At 36.1% G+C, this 23,786-nt stretch overlaps 3 protein-coding genes across 3 annotated transcripts; 2 read left to right on the forward strand and 1 right to left on the reverse strand.

Annotated features, from left to right (window-relative positions):
• On the forward strand, positions 1 to 6,631 carry LOC135694140 (lysocardiolipin acyltransferase 1). The gene is made up of 4 exons (XM_065212834.2): positions 1 to 306; positions 3,411 to 3,420; positions 3,620 to 3,808; positions 4,288 to 6,631. Exons 1-4 carry the CDS (start codon positions 115 to 117, stop codon positions 5,031 to 5,033), a joined length of 1,137 nt encoding a protein of 378 aa, XP_065068906.2. The 5' UTR covers positions 1 to 114; the 3' UTR covers positions 5,034 to 6,631.
• Positions 6,632 to 7,240: 609 nt separating this feature from the next.
• Positions 7,241 to 17,027, forward strand: LOC135694126 (uncharacterized). Its single transcript, XM_065212816.2, has 9 exons — positions 7,241 to 7,434; positions 10,212 to 10,343; positions 11,797 to 11,906; positions 13,199 to 13,294; positions 13,587 to 13,715; positions 13,941 to 14,081; positions 14,947 to 15,063; positions 15,749 to 15,871; positions 16,523 to 17,027. Exons 1-9 carry the CDS (start codon positions 7,349 to 7,351, stop codon positions 16,843 to 16,845), a joined length of 1,257 nt encoding a protein of 418 aa, XP_065068888.2. The 5' UTR covers positions 7,241 to 7,348; the 3' UTR covers positions 16,846 to 17,027.
• LOC135694135 (2-Hydroxyacid oxidase 1) lies at positions 16,590 to 22,263 on the reverse strand. The gene is made up of 6 exons (XM_089110517.1): positions 22,055 to 22,263; positions 21,181 to 21,338; positions 19,089 to 19,585; positions 18,503 to 18,661; positions 18,104 to 18,173; positions 16,590 to 17,659 (listed from the first exon to the last, which is right to left on the reverse strand). Exons 1-6 carry the CDS (start codon positions 22,186 to 22,188, stop codon positions 17,595 to 17,597), a joined length of 1,083 nt encoding a protein of 360 aa, XP_088966643.1. The 5' UTR covers positions 22,189 to 22,263; the 3' UTR covers positions 16,590 to 17,594.
• Positions 22,264 to 23,786: the final 1,523 nt, after the last annotated feature.

Here is a 23,786-nt window from a genome sequence, read left to right on the forward strand (position 1 = left end):
TCTTGGAGCCCTGTGTTACAAATGTACAGGTGCACTCGCTTTTTGGGTTGAACAAGACAAGTGAAAGGAAAGGCCATTGAAAAGATAGCAAAGTGGGTCTTTTAAAGCGAAATAATGGCCGAGAACATGTCAGAAAAAATCAAGGGTGTTATTTCGGGACTTTTATTTACAGTTATACTGTATTTATCTTCATTCTTTGGAGTTGTTTATTTAGCCGGGCCACTTCTTCCTTTGATGTTTCTCAATGGAAGAATGTTTCGGAAAATGTTTGACTACGCGCTACACACATGGCTAATTCTTCCAGGAGTGAGTATTAGGTTTTGAGAATTTCAATATATTTGCTATTTGCAGGTATTTAATGCACTCTTTTTTTGTTTTTATTGTTTTGTTGTTGATGTTGGATACGGAGAAGGGGGTTTCTCAATTTAGTATTTGTGTTACGAAAAATAGACTACCTTGAAAGAAATTACGAGCTTGTACCATAGATCAATTTTGGTAAAATATCTACTAATGTTTGAAAATATGAGCATTATGTTTGGATTTTTGCCAAAGTACAACCCAAAGTTCATTCAGAAAATAACCTTTGGACTCATGTTCAGTTTCGGTTTTAGCTGATGCTGGCAGATCAACTTCAAACAATGAACCAGGCAAAGTAAACATTCTTCAAGCTAAATTAAAAAATAATCTTGTTATTTGAATTATTAAATAAACATTGCATTGCTGAATTTCAAAGCTAAAAAGGAAGGAACGAAAGCAGTGGCGGCTCGTTGGGTAATTTTTTGGTGGGGCTGATGACGTCATTTCAAAATCCAGAGCCATAGATACGAAACGCCAAGAATCACCTTTCAAATCTTTACTACCTCTAATCAACAAGGCTATCATCATTTTGAAAGTTTTTATTGAAAACAACCAGAGTCAATATTAATTATGTGTAATTTGAAATAAACAAAGAAATAAACTTTCAACTTTACTTTTTCAAGCCCGCTGGACCATTTCTCTCTTCACAAAATAGGGGAGCTTGTGGGTTATGTCTATAAAAAAACAACTTGAATTTGGCCAACCCGTAGATGATATCCTTTGCATATCTTAGGAATTTAAAAATTTTTACAGAACAATAAGTTCAAACTGTTAATCAATTATTTGTCATATGCTGTGAAGCTAAACTATAGTTCAAGTTGAAAGCTTGCATTAGAAATATGCCTTCTTCCATCAGAAGACTTCAGTCTCAGTATAATTGTAATGGCAATACCCACTTGGATGAAGAAGGCCTACAGCCTAACGCTCTTATTTTTAGTTTTATTTGAGGATCGAAAAAAGGAATTCCGATGAAGACTTAACTTGTATTATCTACTTCCAAGTTTTAAGGCTGGAAATGTGAGTCGTTGAATACTCGCCACTCTGCTGCTTTTCACTTCAAGATCAATTGCCTATCACAATAACAAATATCAATTGCCTATCAGCTAGTGTTGAATTGAATTACATTGGGCTAGTGAAAACTATCCCCAAAGGAATGCAGATTGTGCAGAATTGACCAATCAGAAGGCAGCTATCTATTGAATAGTCAAGCATTTTCTTCTAGTTTGGGGCTAGCCCCAAAAGCTCAGGTGATGGTTTCTGACACACATGTTTGTCTAGTTTTCAAGAGAACAGCAGGCATTTGTACCTAAACTCTATGCAAAAAAATTAGTGAAAAATGCTAAAATAATAATGGACGTTGATTTTATTTCCATTTATAAATCTTAAACTTATTCTTAGAAATCTTTGGTGGGGCTGAGCCCCAGTGGCCCCAATACTCGAGCTGCCACTGGACTGACTGAAGTGCGTTTGTACATGAAATTGTACTTGATGTTAGGGGCCACAAACTTACTACAAGACATACTACAAGAATTCCAAAATGCAACAAGCAAGCATTCAATTTTACCTGTAAGCAAGTCTATAGCATAAAAATGCATTAAACTTTCTCGCAATTTGATTATTGATCTTGGTAACAGAAAAATCTAAAATCAGATAATGAATAATGAAATTATAAAGCCATGGAAACTCAAGTTCTGATTAATGAATTTTGGTTCCTTGGGTTAGTGGTTGTCCAGGGAACTGTTAGTCTTCCAGAAAATTTTCTAAAGCATTGGAACCTCTTCCCAAGACAAAGAAAAAAGGGGGGCTTGGCTCGGCATTTCCATTTCTTTTTTTCATAAGTCTTTCTCACAGTCATTGACTGTATGACTGTCATGTTTTACAGTGTCTGTGTATATCACTCAAACAAAGGACCATCCACATGATTGGTTATAAATGGATTTGTTTTGTTCCTGTCTAGAATATTGTTAGGGAGACATTCATACACCAATTGTGTATTTTTGCAATATTCCTTGTATTCAGATTAAGATTGTAGGAACTGCAAACCACAGGACTTGGTTGCCCCTTGGATTATTTGCAATGTCTTTCCTTATAAGAAGTAAAGAGTGGTAAACAACCTGATTTGATGACCCTCATAATTACTGGATGAAGTGCATAGCTAATTAAAATTAAGATCTATTTTTGGATTTTTGGGTTTTCTTTATATACCAAAATTGCTGTCTCTTTGTGTTTGTAATTCCCAAGTAATTTTAGCTTTTCAACCATCCATAACAAATTGCACATCATATAGTCCCAATGTTCAGATATTGTGGTCTTAGAGACTCACTGTCAACCAACAAAGAAGCCCCTATATTTTACAGTGTCTTCTCCTATTTGTCAACATCATGTCTGCTCAAGTTCATGAATCTCCGGGTCAGAAAATAAAATTGCATAGTTACACCGAGGGAAGTAAATATAGCAAACAAACGAGGCTGCTGGTGTCAGTTAGTCCACCGATTTGTAGAATGCATGCTAAAAAAGAAAGATGCTCACTGCACCATGTCAGATTCAGTTGAGAGATATAACAAATAATAGTTATCCCCAATGTCTAAAACAATTTGCACCATGAATGCTATGAGATTTGTGAAACTGCTCTTGATTCTCAGACATTTCATGCAATCATGCCCTCAGATACAGGGAAATGCTCATGCAAACTGCATGGAATTTGAAATTCATTTTAGAATATCAGTATTCTCTTCAAGAATCACACAATTGTGCATCTTTTAGTTTCTGACACAGAAATTCTGAAATTGAGCAGGTGCATGGTTGATAAACAAGAGAAGATCCCATAAAATATAGAGGCTTCTTTGTTGGTTGCCATAGGCCTTTAAAGGGGTGCAAGGAGGACACAAATTGTGCAATAGCCCCAAAAAATTTGCTTTATAGTTTTTAGTTACAAATTTTAATCACTAATTCTAAGCTTTTTGAAAAAGCAGATGAAATCTAAAATGATATTTGTTAAGTTTGTACCTATTATCTTTCATTCTAATAAAGCTATCTTTTTCTTTCCCATCTAGGCTCTTATGGGTGAGTGTGTATTTATATTTTTTGTATATCTGCAAAATTCATGTCTCTTCTAATTATCTTTCTTTTCATTCTACAATTTGTTATCTTTTACCAAAGTTTTATTGTGCTATTTGTTTTTTTATAACTCTGATTCAGAAGTATCTTTAAGACTGTTAAGTGTACTGTCATTGAAAATGTTTCATGATTTTTTTCTTTCTAGAACTATTCTTTGGGACCAAAATTTTGATTAAAGGGGACAAAGTGCCAAAAGATGAAGCCACTCTAATTATAATGAATCATAGATGTCGTCTAGACTGGATGTTCTACTTTATGGTACTATTGAGAAATGGAAACCTAAGAAATGAGAAAATCATTCTGAGAGGGGACCTCAAACTACTTCCAGGGCCAGGTCAGCACATTGAGAATTCTCCTAAAGAGTTATACTTTCAATATTTAGTACCGTTTATTCAAGTTGATAAGGCAGTTCAAATCTTCAAAGTTTTTTTGCAAGAAGGCAAATTATTTGAAAGAATCTGAAAGTGAGTTAGCCATAAATCAAATCATGATATAAGGGATGTTAATCTTGTTTAATAAATCATTTTTTGATAGATTTTAGAAGGAATTGAGATGACCAATAAAGACTGTGGTGCTGTGATACAGTTAAAGTAAACTGCAGCTGCAATACAGAACTGCAGCAGCAAAAACATTTCTTGAATTAAGTTTTTCAATCAGGATTGTCCCAATTTCAACCGATAATGTTTTACCTCAGGTATATAAATATTGTTTAAGGTTATGATACGTTCTGTAATCAGCTGTTGTGGTAGTGAAAAAACTGCAGTAAAAGTGTTTTTCAACTTTTAACTTATTTCTCATTTGTCTTTTTTCTAGGATGGGCAATGCAAAATGCAATGTTTCTCTTTCTGAAACGAAGGTGGGAGCAAGATAAAGACTATCTGAAAGCCATATTTAATTACTTTCTTGACACTAATTTCCCACTGCAGCTGCTAATTTTCCCAGAAGGTACAAATTTCTGTCGAGAGGGTAAAAGCAAGAGTGATGCATTTGCTCTAAAGAACGATTTGCCTTTTTATGAATATGTTCTTCATCCACGTGTTCGCGGTTTTAATTTTATTATACAGAAACTGCGCGACAAAACGCTTAAAGCTGTGCACGATGTTACTATTGGCTACAAAAATGGTTTTTGTTATGGGGAACTCGACTTGCTGCGCGGCAAATTCCCTGGCGAGATACATGTTTACATCACTCGCTATGACATCAACTTGTTACCACGTGACTCTGACTCGCTTGATAATTGGTGTGTTCAAAGGTGGTCTGAGAAGGAAAAAAGGCTAGAGAAATTTTACAAAGATGGAGAATTTACAGAGCACAACTCAATATCAGAAAGCGACCGCGTTGAAACAGAAACAGCCACGGTGAGAAAGATGCAGCTTGTGGTACTGTTTTGGTTTGGTTTTCTGTTTTTTGTTTTTTATGCGATATATCATTCTTGGGCATTTAGAATGTTTGGAATTTTCGTGTCAGCATTTCACATCTTTGCCCTTGTCTACTACGGTGGGACTGATTTGCTGCAGATCCAGTTGCATGAAGCAAATAAACAAGAAAAACATGACTAATAAATGTCGAGTAGACGTACACTGTACTTTAGATAGAGTTATTTCAATTAATTTGTATGCTCATTTATATCATATGCTCTGTGTATAGACAGACTGATTAATTATCTTGACATTAAATCCTTATTGATTCTTCATCTATACTAGATTCTAATTAGTTTAATCCGGATGAAATCTGTCCTGAATAAGGCCTTGCGTTTACACTAAATTTGGTTATGCGGACAAATTTTATCCATTTATAACGTGAGTTCTCAACAAAATTTTTGCACGTGCAGAAAGTAGAGGGTACCCAATATGTTTTGGGGGGAAGCGGGAATCGACATTGTTTCGAGTCTAGAATCGGGAATAAGCAAATTTGTGAGAGCGGGATTCGGGAATGGGTAACACTGGGAAATTATGGTGGGGATCAGGGTAATAATGTAGCGGAAATTCGGGAATCAAGGAGCCTACTGGGTACCCTCAATGATGATACGAATTCTTGTAATGTAAACGGCTTATCCGAAAACAATTTATCCACTTTAAACTTGAGGCGAATTTTGACCTGATTAAAAAGAGGCGAGGCTTGGCCTGATTGTTGATCCCCTTGTTGCACAGTTGTTTGCGCATACCCAAGACTGGTCCAGTTTAAAGGTCTGTAAACACTAGCCAAAAATAGATAAAATTTGATTGGTTGTATACAGGACAAAATTTATTCTAAAAACTTTTATACAGCACAAAGAAAACGGTTGTATACCAGCTCTACTCACATTTACCGTCTACTTGAACGGGCAGGGGAGCAGCTGTACGTTGATATTATTAGTTGTATAGGAAGAGTGGATTCCCAAGAACAGATGCTTCGGTTGATCAAAAAAAGAACATATTCTGCAAGGATTGCCTTATAACAAAGATTTTATTATGTTACAATCATGAAAACAAAATGATGCAAACAAGGATGTCGAGAACCAACAACTCGGATCCCGAGGTAAAGCCTACACCCCCCTCCCCCTCCCCCTCCCCCTGAAGCCCGTCAATAGAGGTATTCTAATACTTGTAAATCTTCAAACACTACACGTAACACTTATGATGCCTATCAAAGTCCTTCACTACACAAGACGTTTGCAAATTGTCAATAGAACCCCCTCTTCCTTATGAAACGACGTTGCTCTATATGATTGTCTCAAGAAGGTTGTCCAAAACGCCCTTTCAGATTTTTGTGACTTTGAGGGATAGGTGCAACGCTGTAGCAATAGAGTGTTCGCAAGCATTTTTGCAGGGATTGTCTCAACTTCGATGGAACTTTTCTCTTTACAAACATTTGCTACCGTTTTTTTTTCTTGAGTTGTTATCGATTCTTGAAATTTCATTTCTTTTTGTAATCAAATAATTTTGTTAGCTCCAGAAACTATATAATCTGTTGCCTGCAATTTCAAGTGATTTCTTAATTACGTCTCACTGCCTTTTGAACCATATCTTTTTTCCAGTATCTGCGTATTGTAATTGTTAAAATGACATAATTTGTATAGCAGTAGTTGAAGTCTGTTGACTTTTCGTTTTAGCCTATTGGTCGTTGTATATTTGTAGACCTTTTTATTCAAATACTAAAATTACCTCTATATTCAGAATGCAAATTTCTTTTTTGATACCGTACGAATCATCCTCAGATGATGCTCCATGGCTATGCTATTAGCCAATGCATATATTTTAGCCCGTATCTGTCAAAATAATCAAACCACTCCCCGAAACAGAAAACTCAAAACAACAGACAAATGATTTTTGTCTCAGGATGTTTTCCGGCGAGACGAAGGTTGTAAACGAAGCCATTCTACAATCCACACGCCCATACAACGGACAGCAGCTCATTGTTTTAGTATCCATTTTTGAAGGTCCTTATGTTTTCTATGATTGTTTCAAACTGATTACAAGAGTTTGGTTTGTCGAATGTGCCATGACTGCTTTTGAGACCTTGTTGACAACGAGACGGAATTCAACCATAATTTTTGTGAAGTTTGATAAAAATACAGTCCTTGTCTGCTCTGGCATTATTTTGAGGCAGTATTTGGGTGAATAACTTATTTGCAAACTATTATACTTGCATGCATGTTAAAGTAAATAGGGCCTAACATGCTAGGAACAGAGGATTGGTATTCGATATTTGTGCTATACGTCATAACCTCGTTCTCAAAGACTAGGAAATGCGTCATCATCTTCCTGCTAATGGAAAGCCGGAACAATTCGCAAACAATCATCTGTTTCAGAGTTCACTTCCATCATATCAGTTACTATTTATTATATCAACCTTTTTCTTCGTTCGTGCAGAGTTGAAGATCAAGTGAAACACAATGGCAGCTACTCCGATGATTTGGTTTACAGTTTTCCTCGCTTGTTCCTGTTACTTTGTGCTTGGAAAGCCGCTAAAACCTGATGGGTACGTTTCAGTTGAAATTTCCCTGTTGTTATTGTTTATTTAATTCAACAAAAAGTCTGTGAATTAGTTTTTATAAATGATAGAATTTTAAATTTTATCGAGTTTTATACGAAAGCAATCGGGTTACTGGAATTGGAGTGTTTTGCATTTTCGCGACCACGTGTACGGTTTATTTTAGGGATTGTTGATTTTTTTTAAAATTTGAGTGGATTGGCGGTACCCAAGTATACAGTATGTTTGAGTACGGATCTAAAGATGTCCATCAGTAGGTTTAGTTTCGTATGACAGGATTCAGGGTTATCGATAAAGGTTGATAAGAATCGAATCAAACATATGGTCACTTATATTCTTCATTTCAGCATAAAAACCGATCGAATCCAAGGGGAAGGTTGTGTAGGTTCGAACCAAAGTTTTTTAGATCTCGGATTCACGTATCTTCTTGCTTCCCTCTCTCACCTGAAACGGGTCCTTTTTCATCTTTTGAGGAAAAGCCTCGTAACACTATTTAATGTTATACACTCATTTTTTATAAGAAACTGGCTATAAGAAACGAGTACTGGACAGTCAGAAAAATTAAGAAACTTAAGTACTTGAAGCAAAAAAATTAAGAAACTATTAAATCGCGATAAAACTGAGAACAACAAAATTTTGTAAAATCCAAGAACATGATTGTCCTGTTGGCCTAGAACTTAAGACACAAGGGGTAGGATAAAAATAAACTTTCCACATCTAAATACAGCATCAGAATGGAAGCGAATCTTTTGACGTGATAAAAAGGTCACGAGAATTTCATAACATCATCCATGACATCATAATGAAGAAACTCATGAGTAACAATGAGTATTGAAATTTCCAGAACATTAAGAAACTGGAATACTGAACATCGACATTTGTTTCTTATAAAAAGATGAGTGTACGTGCTAAAAATATGAAGATAGTCTTATTTGGAAATAGAGTCAAATTCTGAAACGAAAGTAAGTTAAAAGGCATCTCCAACCACAAAATTGTCCATTATTATTTAGTGAAAAGTCTTTTCTACTGCATTTAGTAAGATGAAATTGTTTTGATTGCAAAACTCCAAATAGCTGTCAAGTTATAAAGCTTAAAATTTGCCGTTCTCAGAAAAAACCGAAAAAATGAATCGATTTAGCAACGCTGCTACGTCACCCTCGACCGTCGTTCTCGTTGTTTTCCGAAAACATCGGGTAAATGATATCCAGAATGTATGACCGGGTTTTATCCTTAATTTTTGGAGATTTTGTTCGCTGAAAATTATAATTGCAAAAGTTTGGTCATTAATGCTAAAATCTGGTTTGGTGGGGGTTGGAGTGCTGCCAAGTGGTAAGAGCCAGATCCTGATTCTGTTGTATGCGATAACTTTGGGATCGAGTGCGTTTTAGGCTAGAGTTACACTATACCGGAATAATCTACACACTATCATTTGTTTCAAAGCGTGATAACAGGTTTGCTCGACATTTTGACGTGCTACGCAATTACGTGTGATAACAGGGTTGATTTGCTATTTGAATATGTTCTGTTAACTTGAGAGAACATCTTAGAAAAACATACAATCTTTTTTATATGAACAATTTGATAAGAACACGAACCTCAAAATTGGTCAAAAGTTAAGAACAAATTAAGAACGAGCTGAGGCTGAGTTACTGTAAAATGCATCCAAACGTTTTATCTCAAAAAGGAAGATTTTTAGCCATGTGTTGGTGCTTTTTTTGTGAATATTCAAACATTGCGGCAAATGAAGGTTTTCTCACTCACTTTATTGGCAAATGAGGCCTGAACACCTCCCAAGAGCGAAAAGCTAGCAATCGCACCGCTTATACCCTATAAAATTAACAAATTAAGAACAATCCAGCCTCAGTTTTTTGAAAAAAATTAAGAACAATCAGCCTGAACTTAAATTTACTGGTTCTTATAAAAAAAGAGTGTTAATTTTCATCTGTGGCTGGGTATGTTAGTACGATATTCTAATCTTACAAAAATGAGGGTATGAGTGAAAATCTAGGTATCCTCTTCTTCGCTTCTTATTTTCCTCATCCCTTTACTCGAGATCAGAGAGTGTGTACAGGGGATGTAGGGGGTTTGACAACCCCAATTCTTCATTAGTTGGTTTGTTAATATTGAGTTGGTCCAAAAAATCGTAAGTTAGTCGGTAAAATCGCCTAACGTTAAGTGAAATACACCTAAATTCAAAGGAGGATTCCAGATTGAGTTCCTTGGTGCACAGAACTCAGTCAGTTTTCCAACATAAAGCTAAAAATAGTGTTACTTGAAAGAAGTTATGTTTAAGCTAAAGAAGTGAAACTTCTATATTTTATCAGAGCGTCTTCAAAACTTCAAAATCTAAAATTTTTCAGTTTGAAATAATTTGTTCGTCCTTGTCGTCCTTTCTTCTCTAGATTTAGTGAGTGGATAGTACCCTTCCCCCCTCCCCCATGGTACCAAAATGCATAAATATAAATAATAATGTTGTCTTAGGCACAAATATGAAGTATTAATTTCATTATCTGAAAGACGCCAACCTTGGCCTGGAATTCAGTCAGGTTTTTGCTGGATCCGTCCCTGACTCTTTCCTCTTTTTCACCCCTCTCGTTTGGAAAGTCAAGCCACGCCATTGAGTGTGTAATGAGAGAGCTTGAAGTATGAGACTTGGAGTACATCCACACCTAAGTTGACCTATTTCTTCCGCTGTAACCAAATTAGCAACAATGCACGATGAAAGCTAGATTGTATTACCATGTATTATTGTGTTTTTGTTGCAGTTCGCATGTTTGCAAGTACATGGAGGGCCGACAGGTCCAAAGGAATGTTTCTTATATTACTTCAAAGCTTGTTTCTGTGAGACGAAAGTATGTTACAAATTGGTGGTCTACGCGATACAGAACTATTTACAGGTAGGTGCCCTCTGTCATGTATGATTTTTAGTATATATAAATTTAAAGAATCAACCGATAGTTATTATCGTGATCAACTCAAGTCGGCAAATTTTATTATGCTGATGTTCACAGCTGCAGACCAAAGTGTGCTGCTAGTGGTGTCAGGGGGCTAGTGGTCTTGTAAATGCCGAAAAGTAACCAATTTAGGAGCTTCTTATATGCTTTTAGGGATCCTTTACGAACATCGAAACCCTTTTTATCAAAAAAGTTATTTTTCCAAAAAAAAATTATTCTTTAGGGTTGAAATTTCTTGCTGAGATGTTTTGCTGCTGTTTAAAAAGGGGTGTTTCTAACTCTGTCTATATCAGACTTTTAAAAGCAAATAGCTTAGCAAATTGTTGGCCCGCTCGTAACGACAGGGACACTAGGATCCTGAATCTTTTATCAAGCCCTGCCTTGGTACATTTTCAAGTGAACAGGAAATGTCTCTTAACTAGAAGTAACTCCAACTTGGTAATTTTGTATCTGGTAATCAGGCTAGGAGAGTTAAGATACGATTCCTTAGCTACTGTCTTACCAAAATGCCCCAACTGAATTGTGACTTCCACTTGCTATCGGGCTGCAATTTTTAAAGCGGTGAAGTTACTCAACGCCAGTTTATGAATGCGTTTGCCCTTTTTGGATAATGTTTGGTCTTCGTTAGTTATTATATTTATAAATTATTCTGTACTTTTTTGTTTAAAAATTATGTATGAAGATTATTGATTTTCCAATAACACCATCTTCAGTCTGTTTAATGTCGAAAAGGGCCAACCACGATTGGTCCAAAAGGAAAGTTAATGAATTACAAATAGTTTTTAGCTTCTTCCAAGCCGTTTGATACGTTAAAGAAAATGGAAATTTAGAAGTACTGCTGGAATCGAACTAGCAGTGAGACAGAGAATGAAACAAAAGGCACCGGTAAATAACTTTTATGTAGAGGGTTCGTTTCAGGATTTAAGGACGCTTTATTTGGTTCATATTTTGGTTTGGTTGGCTTGAAAATTCCATCTGTTTTTGAAAATATGTCTCATATGGGGGGTCTAAAAAAGGTGGGGGGGCTAAAACCGAAAGAAAGTTGTTTGACTGATGATTCATTGGTAAATTTGTCATTCTTTGCAAAAGGTGGGGGGCTATAGCCCCCCAGCCGCCCCTTCTCCGCGGTGCTTGGAGTTGAAGATTCTGCAATAAGAAAGCGAAAATTCAGTCATTGATACTGCTTTCTCGACAAGGTGGCAAAACGACGCAACATTTTCGCTGGATATTTGTCCAGTGCATGCTCAGTGATAATGTCCAGTCGTTTTGCCGGGGCCTAAGATATATGCAAACTTTGCAGATCTTATTTCCCAGATACAGTAGGATTTAAAAGCAATTTGTGTTAGATGATTTGATAATGAGAGTCCTACATTATCTCATTTTATATTGTAACCAGAATGCAGAGCGCGGTGGAGTACATGATGAGGACAGTATGGGAAAATTTTCCAGTTTACTATTGTTGTAGTGGATGGATGCAATCAGAAGGCCGTGAAGAGTGTAGTACGCGTAAGTAGGCTCGAAGAAGTTGATCAGATAAGCATGAGCTTCAAATCTTTGATTGGTTAATACAGCAGACACACCCCCCGAGCTCTGACCAATCAGATATATTAACCAATATTGTGTCTGCTGTATTAACCAATCAAAGATTTGAAGCTCATGCTAGATCAGAAATGGCTATACTTATCCCTCAGAATATTGGCGATAATGTGATCAATTTTGAATGAGTAGTGGACTATATCCAACGACTGATGGCTTAACCAAGATATTTTTTAAGAATAGCATGAAATCAATAAAATGACCATTTGTAAATGAAATCAAGTTGTTGCATTTTGGAAATTCTATTCCGATCAAAGCTAATCAAGCATCTCTTTAATCTAGACTGCGTGCAGACTCTAGGGAGGAGAAATTCCCTTTTTCCTTCTTAGAAACTGCACGCAGGCTACTTGCTGTCCAATCACATAGACAAATTTTTAATGGTCTTCCATCAAATCAACCGCTTTAAAAATAACACAGTATATATAATAGCTTTTGAGCGAACGAGGGTGAGCGTGAAAAACAAGAAATACTAAGAATTTCAAAGTAACCCAAAATTAGACCATGTCGCTTGACCAAAGGCCGCCCAAAGAATTACTTTCACATGAATCATTCTTTGTAGCTTGATGTTAATTTTCTTATATGATATGAATACAGACTTCCATGAGAAAAAAACATTTGATTTTTGTGTTTTAATCTGCAACTATCAAACCCACGTTTGCTTTTTGCTCAAACGGCGAGTTAGTATGAATTGCTTAAAGTAGAGTTCGTTGTTTACACCGTGCATAACTAATCAGCAATTTGCCACTAATAAGTAATAAGGTGTACAAGCTATTGGTTTAACTATGATTTTTTCTGAGAGGAACAAAATCCAAGAGAGTTTTGCATTTGACGTGGCTTGAACTCTCTTTTGATGTTAAAAGGGTATTATTATTATTTCTTTTGATAAGCTTAAAATTAGTGGCGATGATTGATTGGGAAGAAAGGGAGAAAAACATAACACTTTTGAGCTTTTCTCTCAAAGTCATGCTGTTAATAAACTTTTTGAAGGTTGTGTCCTCACCATTGCAGACTTTAGACCCTGTACATGATTTGCCTGATTTCAGAAGAACTTTGATTAGGTTTTCGTTGGAAAATTGCTACCACAATGTTCACTGAAAAAGTTAATGTTGTCGGCTAAACATGTGAAATTTCATAAAACATTTATGGTTAACAGTAATGTACATTAATCGGAAAATTTATTCATCTTTGTATCATTATTGTAGCAATCTGCGCAGTGGACTGCATGAATGGTGGGAAGTGCGTAGCTCCTGACAAATGTGAGTGCCAATCTGGGTTTGAGGGAGAGTTTTGTCAGAACGGTGAGTACTAATATGAGAATTCCTTTTTTCTTTCGTTACTTATTTGGTCGGAATACCTAATATGAACTGCATTGCATATATGTATACAAACTGGAAATGGGAAGACGAACAGGGAATCACAAGTCGTTGAAACTAGATTTAACGCGAGAATATCGGAACTCGTTAAGAATAGTTTAATTTTCAATGGCTTTATTCAATTTTACCTCATTTTATAACTTGAAATTAAACTAAAATCGTACTAGGAAAAAATAGCGAACTTAAAAACAAAAATGAAATATTTATCTCATTTTAGACGTGAACGAATGCAAGGATGAATCTAAAAATAATTGTGAGCAAGTATGTGAAAATACTTGGGGAAGTTTTCGATGTCGTTGCAAGCGAGGTTTTAAGGCCCATCCAGAGGAGACAAACAAATGCATCGGTATGTGCATTTACTTTCTATAAATTATGTAAATGACATGATTCTATGACTGTTATATAGACACGTAGATATGCTTTGTATATATATTTGTAGTATGTATATGTATAGAAAGTTCAGTTAAATATTGGCTTTACAGTTTACTTTCTATGAACTGGTATAAAGAAGACCTTAAGGGATAAGAGAACGCTTTGATTAAATCATTAAGTATATCGATTTTTCTGACAGATACCGACGAATGTTCCCGCAACCCGTGCACGTGCGCCCCGGAGGATAGCAGTAATTGCACCGCGACTTGTGTCAACTCTGCGGGAAGCTATGAGTGCCGCTGCAGTAAAGGCTACATTTTGAAGTATGACACCTGCCATGGTAAGTATCATTTCATCTTGCCTTTGATGGAGTATTGGAAAGTTTTTTAGAAGTATTACCTTCATCACAAGTAGATGTAGATTTGAAATGGTCTAACATTCAACCATTTACCCAGTGGTGTAGATGTTCAAACACAGTCTGAAAAGTATTTCAAATTTTTTCATAAATTTGTACATAAAAATTTTACATTAAACTGAAATAAAAACAGATATGAACTCTTCCTTAGCTGCCGTAGCTCATATTCACCAATTTTGCGTCCAGAAACCCTTCCCAAAGCTGGACAACAATATCAATTTCCTGCGCATTTGTGACATTTTGTGACATGCTTGCCACAAAACCCAAGGAGTTTGCTTTAAAACTTGTACCAACAGAGTTAGAAAAACAGCTTTTGAACATCATGGAAGTAGCTTCAAGTTGTTTCATGCATTACGGTCTTTGCCTGACGAAATGGTAGTCCCGGACACTAGCATCTAAATACATAAAAAACATGCACATCTAGATGAGTGAGACCGGAAGAAAGTACACAATTTGATCCACTAAGTAAGGTGTAACAAAAGTTGATTGGCTAGAGTTTTTGACTGCAGATCTCTATGGTTCAAGTCACTGGTATGATCAAATTTTCACTTAGATTGGGGGTTAGCACCGGCTCTTTGTTATACCAGCATGCTCTTTGTCACATCAACAGAAAAGACCAGGACACTGCTTGTCAAGCATAGCTTCTCAATGTCCAAAAAACTGCCTTCTAAAGCTTGGTAGTAACAAACACAAAATACAAATGAAAATAAGATAAGAAGCAGACCGATCGGTTTCAGGTGCCTTTTTTAACCCTTAAATTGACTTTGACTGGGGTTTCTTTCTTGTTAAGATATCAACGAGTGCATCGATGGCGTTTGTGAACACCATTGTATCAACCTGCCTGGAGGTTATGTTTGCAAGTGCTTGGATGGCTTTGAGTTGGATGCAAATTCTAGCAGCTGCGAAGGTAAGTTTGTTTTCCCAATTAAGTATATTTCATAAAAGACCTAATAATGCAACACAGCCTCCTCAAATGAATTCAAATGTGAAAATAGTAATCAAATGAATGTCGTAGGCATCATACAATGTTATTCTGTTCACAAGGAGGTGTTGGTAAATGAGGATTCATTGGCCAAAAAGGTAGATAATTAAAACTGTTACGTGTATCGTGTTTGTATGGCGTACTTTTGTCTCTTGGAAAAATTATGGTCAAATACGTGGTTTTTCGGAAACTAGCAAGAAAAAACCTAAGAATGCTTTTAGGCACGAAGGGTTAAAAGCAAGTTTGGGGAAGATCCACGTTTTTTAAGAAATTTTGTTTAGTAGATTTTTCTCGCCATAAACTAAAATAGTTCAGGCTGGTAGCAAAACATAAATTTTATCATTGTATGGAAGTCGTACTTGGTCGGACTAAACTTGAAAAATGGCCAATCGCGAAAGAAGATAAATTATGTGCCACTTTTGCATTGTATATAGGCCTGGTACATGAATATACAGGTGAGGGTTAAATAGAAATCCAAAATTTTATTGTAAAACTTCATAATGAAGCTTTGATTAGCCTTTAATTAGATTGGGCAAATAGCCGTAAGAGAAATTTTACCTACTTAACAAATTAATCATGGGTCCTATACAAACTTACATCTTGTGTATAGATATTGATGAGTGCAAAATTCAAAATGGTGGATGCAATCATAAATGTCATAATGTCTACGGAGGTCACGTCTGCAGCTGCAAGGACGGGCATTATCTTGGCTCCGATCGAAGGACCTGTAAAGGTATGACAAGCAAACTGATTTATGTTTGGGGAAATTTATCTTAGATTATAAAGATATATTGTAAGCTTTTGATTTGAGGGGTTGTCCAAAACGTTTGTGCAGATTGGGAACAGTGTTGGCTCCCACCTATAAATTTGCTTGTGTTATAGAAGCTCTCTCTGGTTGGCGAGACGAGTCTAGATTTCTATTGTTTAGGACTATTTTCTATCCATTTGTCTGGACCAATAAGAAAATACATCATCTGCACATGCGCACAAAGGCGAAGGTTTATGGACAAAAACTCACATCTCATTGCGCCTCACAGCATTCTTTTAATGTCACCCGTCTCTCATAACTTTTTCATCTTGTTCCGAGACTGGCCTTAAATGTTCCTATGAATTGGTGGTATTCATCACTGCCAACCTGAGTGAGCCAGCCCACTTGACCGCATTTACATTGATAATTTTAAACCCACCTCTCAATAGCAGACAATGCTTCGCATTCAGCCCTTGTTGCTGCCACCAAGCGGTGTGATTAACGAGTACCACCTGGTAGCGCTTCAGTTTCAAGTAACCCCTTTCTTTTTGCTAGAGGACAACTGTTTGTATTTTCAAAGGTGTTCAATTTCTTATTAAAATGTTTATTTTAAAATGTTTATTTTGATCCATATAGCAATAAAGCCAGACGTTAAAGTATCATTGGTTTGCGCTGATCAAACTGACAACTTTGTCTACATCTCTTGCAACTGGCCTACAGAAATAAAAGTTATGTCTGCCTTTTATGGACGTGTTGCCTCTGACGTTTGCATGTACAAAAACTTCACTACTGAAAAGGCTTGTTCGTATGATGGGATAACTGAACTGATTGCTAAAAAATGTGATGGAAGAACAACCTGCTTCCTTGGCGCCACGGATCAAGACTACCCGGAGCTGAAAGACCCTTGTCCTGATCTCAGCAAGTATTTGAAAGTCAGCGCACAATGTCAGTTCAGATGAACAGAGGTAAAGTCCCTTTTGATGGACTCTTTATTTTCAAAAATTTAATTGAAGTATCTGAGACTGAATAATTAATTTTATTCATAAGTGCCTTTTCTAGGAGAGTTTTTCTCGATTTAATGTTTGCTTTGACAAAAGAACATTTTTTTAGAATGTTCACCCAATGAATGACGTAAAAAAGATGGTTATTTTGTTTTGCTTTGCCTACTTCGTCTAGCCATTGCTAGGGTTATCTTGAAGTTTTCTTGCTTGTACAAAAATTTTTGTTTTGTTGCTTTCATTCTACTGCTGAGGTTAACAGATTCATGATCGAACATACTCTTGTCAGCAGTCATCACTTTCTCAAAATCTACAGCCCTAATCAAGGTAATAAAGAGTCTTCCTATAAAATGAACTTTTTGGGCTAAACAAAAAACTAGAAGGAAAATCATTTTTACCCAGTAAATGCCTTAGCAGGACTGCCCGACACAGCGAGGAAAGTTGCGCCAGTGCTTTCTCTAAGACCTGAATGAGGCCTTGACAAGTTGACAAGGCTTGTTGAATAGGTAGTCTTTATATGATACTACTAAAAATACACTCGTTTCTAAAAGAAGGGCAATCAATAACTTAAATTTGTTTACAAAATAAAATAATACATTCAAAAGTTGCTTATTTATTCATCAGTAATAACGTTATAAGGAATTGAGGCATTTGGAATAATTTATTGGTTATATGTTTTAAGCCAATGTCCACGTAAGAATAAGAATCGTTTAAAGACGACACTGACAATGTCTTCTTAAAGATGTTTGGTTAATGTTTGATACTCTTCCACAACCTAAAACAGATAAACATAGATATTCATGCATTAATACAAAGCATAACTACAAAAATAAGTTGTATGAAAAATGTATGTATTATAAAAAATATGAAAGTTTCAAGTGAATAACAGGCCCTTTCATCGCACATTGGAGCCAAAACCATCCATTTAAAATTTCTTTTCAAAGACATTTTTTCCCTGTTTGGATGATTTTTTTAAAGGCATTTTCTCTAGTATAGGAGTGCCTAAGTAAGCTGCGACAGTTGTTTATGTTAAACCAATTTGTGTGTATAAGCAATCGAACCTCCCGTTTTGCAAAAAGTGGGGGGGGGGGCATACTCCCAGCCCCCTCTTCGTCGTAGACCCTGACCAGCACGACAATCATTTAAACGGGAACAGAGCAGAAAAATTTGATTCTTAACAAGAGACTAAATTTAAATTTAAATTTATAGCTCCACAGACCTGTATTCGCCATGATAAGCCTCAACTCATCATTCATCGTTTGAAATACATCAGTAACGCCACGAGATCCCTTGAAGGCAAGAATTGAAGTGTTGATCAGTTTGTGCTTTAGGCCCATAATGAGGATACATTTGGTTGTGTTGTGTTTCATAAAAATTATTAAATTATTTAAGATTTTTCAATTATAACAAGGATTTAAAGAACTTAATGAATAAAATTCTAAGCATTTCTAAATATCCTCATATTTCATTTGAAATTGCTACCAAAGACACAATTCCAGTTGATGCTTTTGTTATGGTTACTGTAATGGTGCACATATTAAGCTGCAACATGTAGATGAAAAATAAAGATATAAATTGTTTTAGCGATGAAACAGGAAACAGATATCCACCAACATACATTGTATGCAAGGCCCCAAATGACAGGTCTGCCAATAAAAACAGCTCTAGCACCAAGAGCAAGCGCTTTGAAAACATCTGCTCCACTTCTGATGCCACCATCTATGTAAACTTCTAATTTGTCTTGAACAGCGTCAACGATTGCAGGAAGGACCTCTAGCTGAATTTCAAATTCAATTCACATTTTAAATCAATGGAATAACAAAGAATATATATAAATATCACTCAAAGCTATACAGAATATACAGTTTGAGTCTATATCGATATTGAAAATATAGTTTATGTCCTGTGTAAGTCTAAACTTGTATTTTTTCATACCATCAAAAAAATTAATTTGAGAACCTTTGGAAGGTATAAGAAAACTTTGGGAAAATTTTATTGAGAATTTTTAAGTGCAAATTTGCAACGCAACTACAGATAAATAATGAGTATCAAGTTAATTAAACACTGACTACATCGAACAACTTTCACTAGTAACATCATCATTGAAATCAAATGCTATCAGGTTGTCTTGTTTTGCTTTGTACCACCTCTTACGCCACATAGGAAAACCAAAAAGGAAATTATGGATATAATGCGCAATTTACCGTGCCTGGAACTTCGTCTAAATTTCTCCCTCCCTTGTTTGAAATTATAATTCCTTCAACACCAGCCTTAGTTGCCTCTATTGCATCATCAACTGACATGATACCCTTAAGTACTACAGGAAGTTTGGTAATCGACTTTAGCCATTGAATATCTTGTCCACGTATGTCTGGATCTATAAGACTACAGATTTTCTGCGTGAGATCCTGAAGGGTTTTGATTGGCCTCTCTTTAAAATTTCTTGCTTCGATGCCATCAGGTAATTCAAAGTGACTTTTTTTGTCTCCTGATTTAAATAAAGGGGTTGTATCAATAGTCAAAACCAGTGCTTTATAACCAGCTGACTCAGCTCGTCGAACAAAGTTTAATGTTAGGTTGCGGTCTTTGAAAATGTACATCTGGCACCATCGTAGACTACTGGGGCAAGAAGCAGCAATTTCTTCGTAAGAATATGTTGCGAATGCACTAACTGTCATACATGTTTTAGCGGCATAACAACCTGAAGGTAGAAGAAAAGCACATTCATGTAAAGTGAAAAAATATTAGTAGGACTGGATCAGTTTGTTTAACTTCGACCAACGTAAATTTTTAAAAGAATTATAACCGAGGGGCAAATTACCCCAAGAAAATTTCGTAAACCTTTTGTGAAAATCCGATTGTTTTATCTGAAAATCCCTAGAAATCCTTTTGTTTTAGGGAAAATCTCGTAAGCTATTTGCAAGAGTGAATAGCCCCTCGATTATAACTCCAGATCTAAAGGCTAATAGGTATTGATGAATCTATTCATTTTTAAAAGGTAGGTTTTGGCCCCGGTTAAGCGGTAGGCACACATCCTTCCCCCATACTTGTGACCAATATACTCAATAAATGATCAGATTTATTGCAACATACCAATGAATCCACATTGATGCAATCATAAATACAAAATTAATAAAAACGTTTAAAATTAAACCCAAAATATGATGTAAGTAACTGAAAGAAATTTTTAGACCCTATCTACTTAAAAACGAATTCCAGTCCCTATCCCTTTCAGAGTTTCAGTCTCTATGATTATCTAACGCCTATTCGAATAATGATTTTAATTTTCTTATTTTTTAAATTTAAGTAATTTAATACCCCTTGGTTTTTCGCGCCTTCCCATTCCTACGTTACTTGAAACACATAACTTTTTGCCTCCATGAAATATTTTTTTAAAGCTATAAAATTTTAAGTTTAAGTCATCTTCACGCAATCAGCCGAAGGTGTGAGCATGTTCTTCACTGCCATAGCAAAATTAATTTGCAACGTTAATTAAGTTTATCTCGTTAGATTTTTGTTTGTGTATCGAAAGAATCATGCAGTGGTTAAGTCGTCCTTGGGTCATTGACGAACGATAATAATTTCTAACTCTCCTTAGACTTGATGCTGACCTTTCACTAATGCGTTTGTTGCTGAAGACATACGAGGGAATTTTCTCACTAAACAGACAGCCACCTTGGCAGTTGTTATTTTTTATGACTGGAGCTTGCACTTTTTGCATCATGACCATCCATCGAAAAATTTAAGGAAATTTCAGTGAATAGTTCTCCAACAACGCCTAGATTTCGGTTATTTTACTTAGCTTCTAAAGGCAAAAGGCTGGCAGTAATAGAATGCACACAATATATTTTTCAAAAAAGGGCACTTTTTACACTTTTTGCAATCAGGGGGGTCTGTGCCCCCGTGGCCCCCTGGCTCCGGCGGCCCTGCTGAATACAGATAATCCAGCTCCATCATCTATCACAAAAAGGGGAGAGGGCACGTTATTGATTTGCCGTTCCATTCGACCTCCTAATGTCAAATTCAAAGAATTCGATAAAATCTGGCAATGAAAATACAAAAGCATAACTAAGTTAAGGCCACTGTTGAAATAAAGTCCGTGCTGTTATTGATTTCATCTGTTTAACTATCCAGTTCGTTTCAATCTCTTATTAGCCAAAATATATACAATAGGATTCACAGTTTAGTGATAAGAACCCAGTCTACGTGCATGATCATACGAGATTTTTTAATAAATCTTTGAGTTGAAAATTGAAAACATCTCCTTATAACTCTGCCTTGCTTAAAAAAACTTACCTTTGGCAGTTGCCAGTTCTCCATCGGGGTGGGCAATTTTGTGTAACCCTGTTGGGCTTGCACAAATTGGAGTTGAAATAGTGCTACCCAAGATACTAATCGAAGTGTCCACATCATAGCAATTCACTTCTTGTAGATAGCGTGGGATTATTTTCCACCTAGAATCAATTAAGAAAAATCATTGAAAAAGAAGTCATCGTCCTGCAACATTGATGGCCTTTCGTTTCCATGATCCAATCTAAACTAAATTTTTCGCCAAACACGACAAGCGTCATAACCATCTGTCAAAGAACGTAATTTAAAAAATGTTTGAACAAAAATATTAGAAGGAATGCGATCAGTTGCCCTTCTTCAATATGTGGCTCCAATTTCTCTATTCCGATTCCGTTTATAATGTTTGATAAAATTATATACATTATGGAAAAGGGGAATACAGTTCAGTTTATCGCATACTGTAGACACGTATAATGATAAATATTAAACAAAGAATTTTTGAAATAAGTCGCATAAAAAGAAATTTCAATTCTTTGTGAGATCTCCTGTGTACAGGCCTGGTCCGACTGTTATCATGCCATACGCTGATAAGCCTCTTTATAAATGTTAATAATAGAGACCTTTGTGTTGGTCGTGTACAAGTCTGACCTGAATTCGTGGAATATGAGCACCAAAATGTTGCCATAAAACTTTTAGATATATAGATTGGAATTGGGGTTAGTACTTGTGGACTAACACGTGATGCATAAACAAAATCCTGGCTGAATGTCTATTGCAGGTCTTCGCTGATTATAGAATGTTTAGATTCACATCTGTATTAGGCCGTTAGGTTTAGCGAAGTTCAGTCTATTTGAGTTTCAAAGGAGCTCGACAAACATACCTTTGAAAGGAAGCTTTGTTTTCTTTTAATGTTATGTTTTTCCCTCTCCCGTTAGCGTAGTAGTCAAACGCTCTTTGTGGAAGATTTTGCTGGCAGTATTGCTCTAGTTCGTCCAGCGGCAGTTTTACTTCCATTGTGGTTGATTTTTATTTTGAAATAGGCGGAAGAAGAGCAACATTTCTTTGTTGTAGACATGCAAAAATACAGACCAAAGGAACGAGACCATGGATGTATACCGTAGCAAGACCAGCTTGTAGTTGGCGGGGTTTATAAAATATAAGTTTTTTTGGGTATAAACCCCAACCATTATAACGTATTTTCCAATGGCGTCCAATCCCGGGGGGGGGGGTACTCCTATTGAGGCCTGACAGGGGGTCCAGTTCGTTTGAGGGTCCTACCAAATGGCCACCAAATGGCCCATTTTCGTTAATAACTGAACTGCTCAGTTTAGCTTGCGATTTGTTATAGATAATGAACAAGATTTATCTTTCCTGAGACAACAACAATCAATTATGAAGAAATTTGTCAAAAAAGACCAGGAGAGCACAAAGAAATGGATGCTAGCAAATATTTTCGGTTTTTATGTTACCGTTTGAAGGGTTTTGTCAGAAAATACACCCATTTGAAGGCAATTTTCAAAAAATTTAGCGTTGGCCCATTTTGACCCCTGACCGGACCCCCTATCAGGCCATAATGGGAGTACCCCCCAGGCGGGGGTCCAATGTGAAACGGGCTTGAGTATTTACCGTATATGTATATGTTGCATTTTATTACCTATGTATTATTATAATCTAGTGTATGTATATATAGTGTTATAATTTATTATTAGCTATATTTAGATACATTTCGTATCCCAAGAGGCAGTCATGATATATTGCTCCTTTTAGGTTCCGCCCTTGTAATGTAGTCTAGTAGTTCGTACGTACTGTTTCATGTAATTTGTTATTGTAAGTTTTTATACCGAATAGAAAGAATATATAAGTATGGCAGCCCAAGCATTAAACAATAATTTTGAAAGAAGCTAGGAACATCTGAGGATTTCAATATTTCACTTTAATCTAGTTTATTTCTTCGCTTCTATAAATTCATTCACTTTACTCTTCATTTTATACTATTTGAAATGCTGCGAATGGGTGACCTACTCCCTTCACCATGCTGATTAAGATTAGCACATAACCAACACCCGTTAATCACTCGTGGTATGATATTAAAAAGGGAAAGAATCATAGTTGTCAAGTGGCCGAGCGCACAAAAAAGTTGAGACCCTATATTGAGGCCCGCGCGCACAAAAAATTTCAAATGGAAATCGGCCTTAAAACGGGAAAACGCAGATATAGAAAACTTTGGCAAACTTTATGTTTAGGCTGTCAAAGTTTGTGAAAGATACGGAAAATTTTCTCGCTTTTACTGTATGTTAAAGTTTTAGCACTGCACATTTCTACTTTTATCACTGCACAAACTGGTTGTCAGTCACTACACATTTAAACTAATGTTAGAAAGCTTTATCATACATGATTCCAATTCTGTTTCTATGTATAGGATAGAATATATGATACAAATAAAAAGAAAGTATCCTTATAAAATATATAGATTTAGAGAGATTCAGAGGACTGTATTTAAATTCAATGTTGCAAACGATGTACTATTTTTAGCACGGGCATCGTGGTCGGGGGGACAGGGGGCCGTAGCCCCCTCTGTTTTCAAAATTTGACAGAGATTCAGAAAATTTATT

The sequence above is a fragment of the Rhopilema esculentum genome, chromosome 10 (genome assembly GCF_057945365.1).
Source record: "Rhopilema esculentum isolate cy_ngs chromosome 10, ASM5794536v1, whole genome shotgun sequence".
Classification (NCBI taxonomy): Eukaryota; Metazoa; Cnidaria; class Scyphozoa; order Rhizostomeae; family Rhizostomatidae; genus Rhopilema; species Rhopilema esculentum.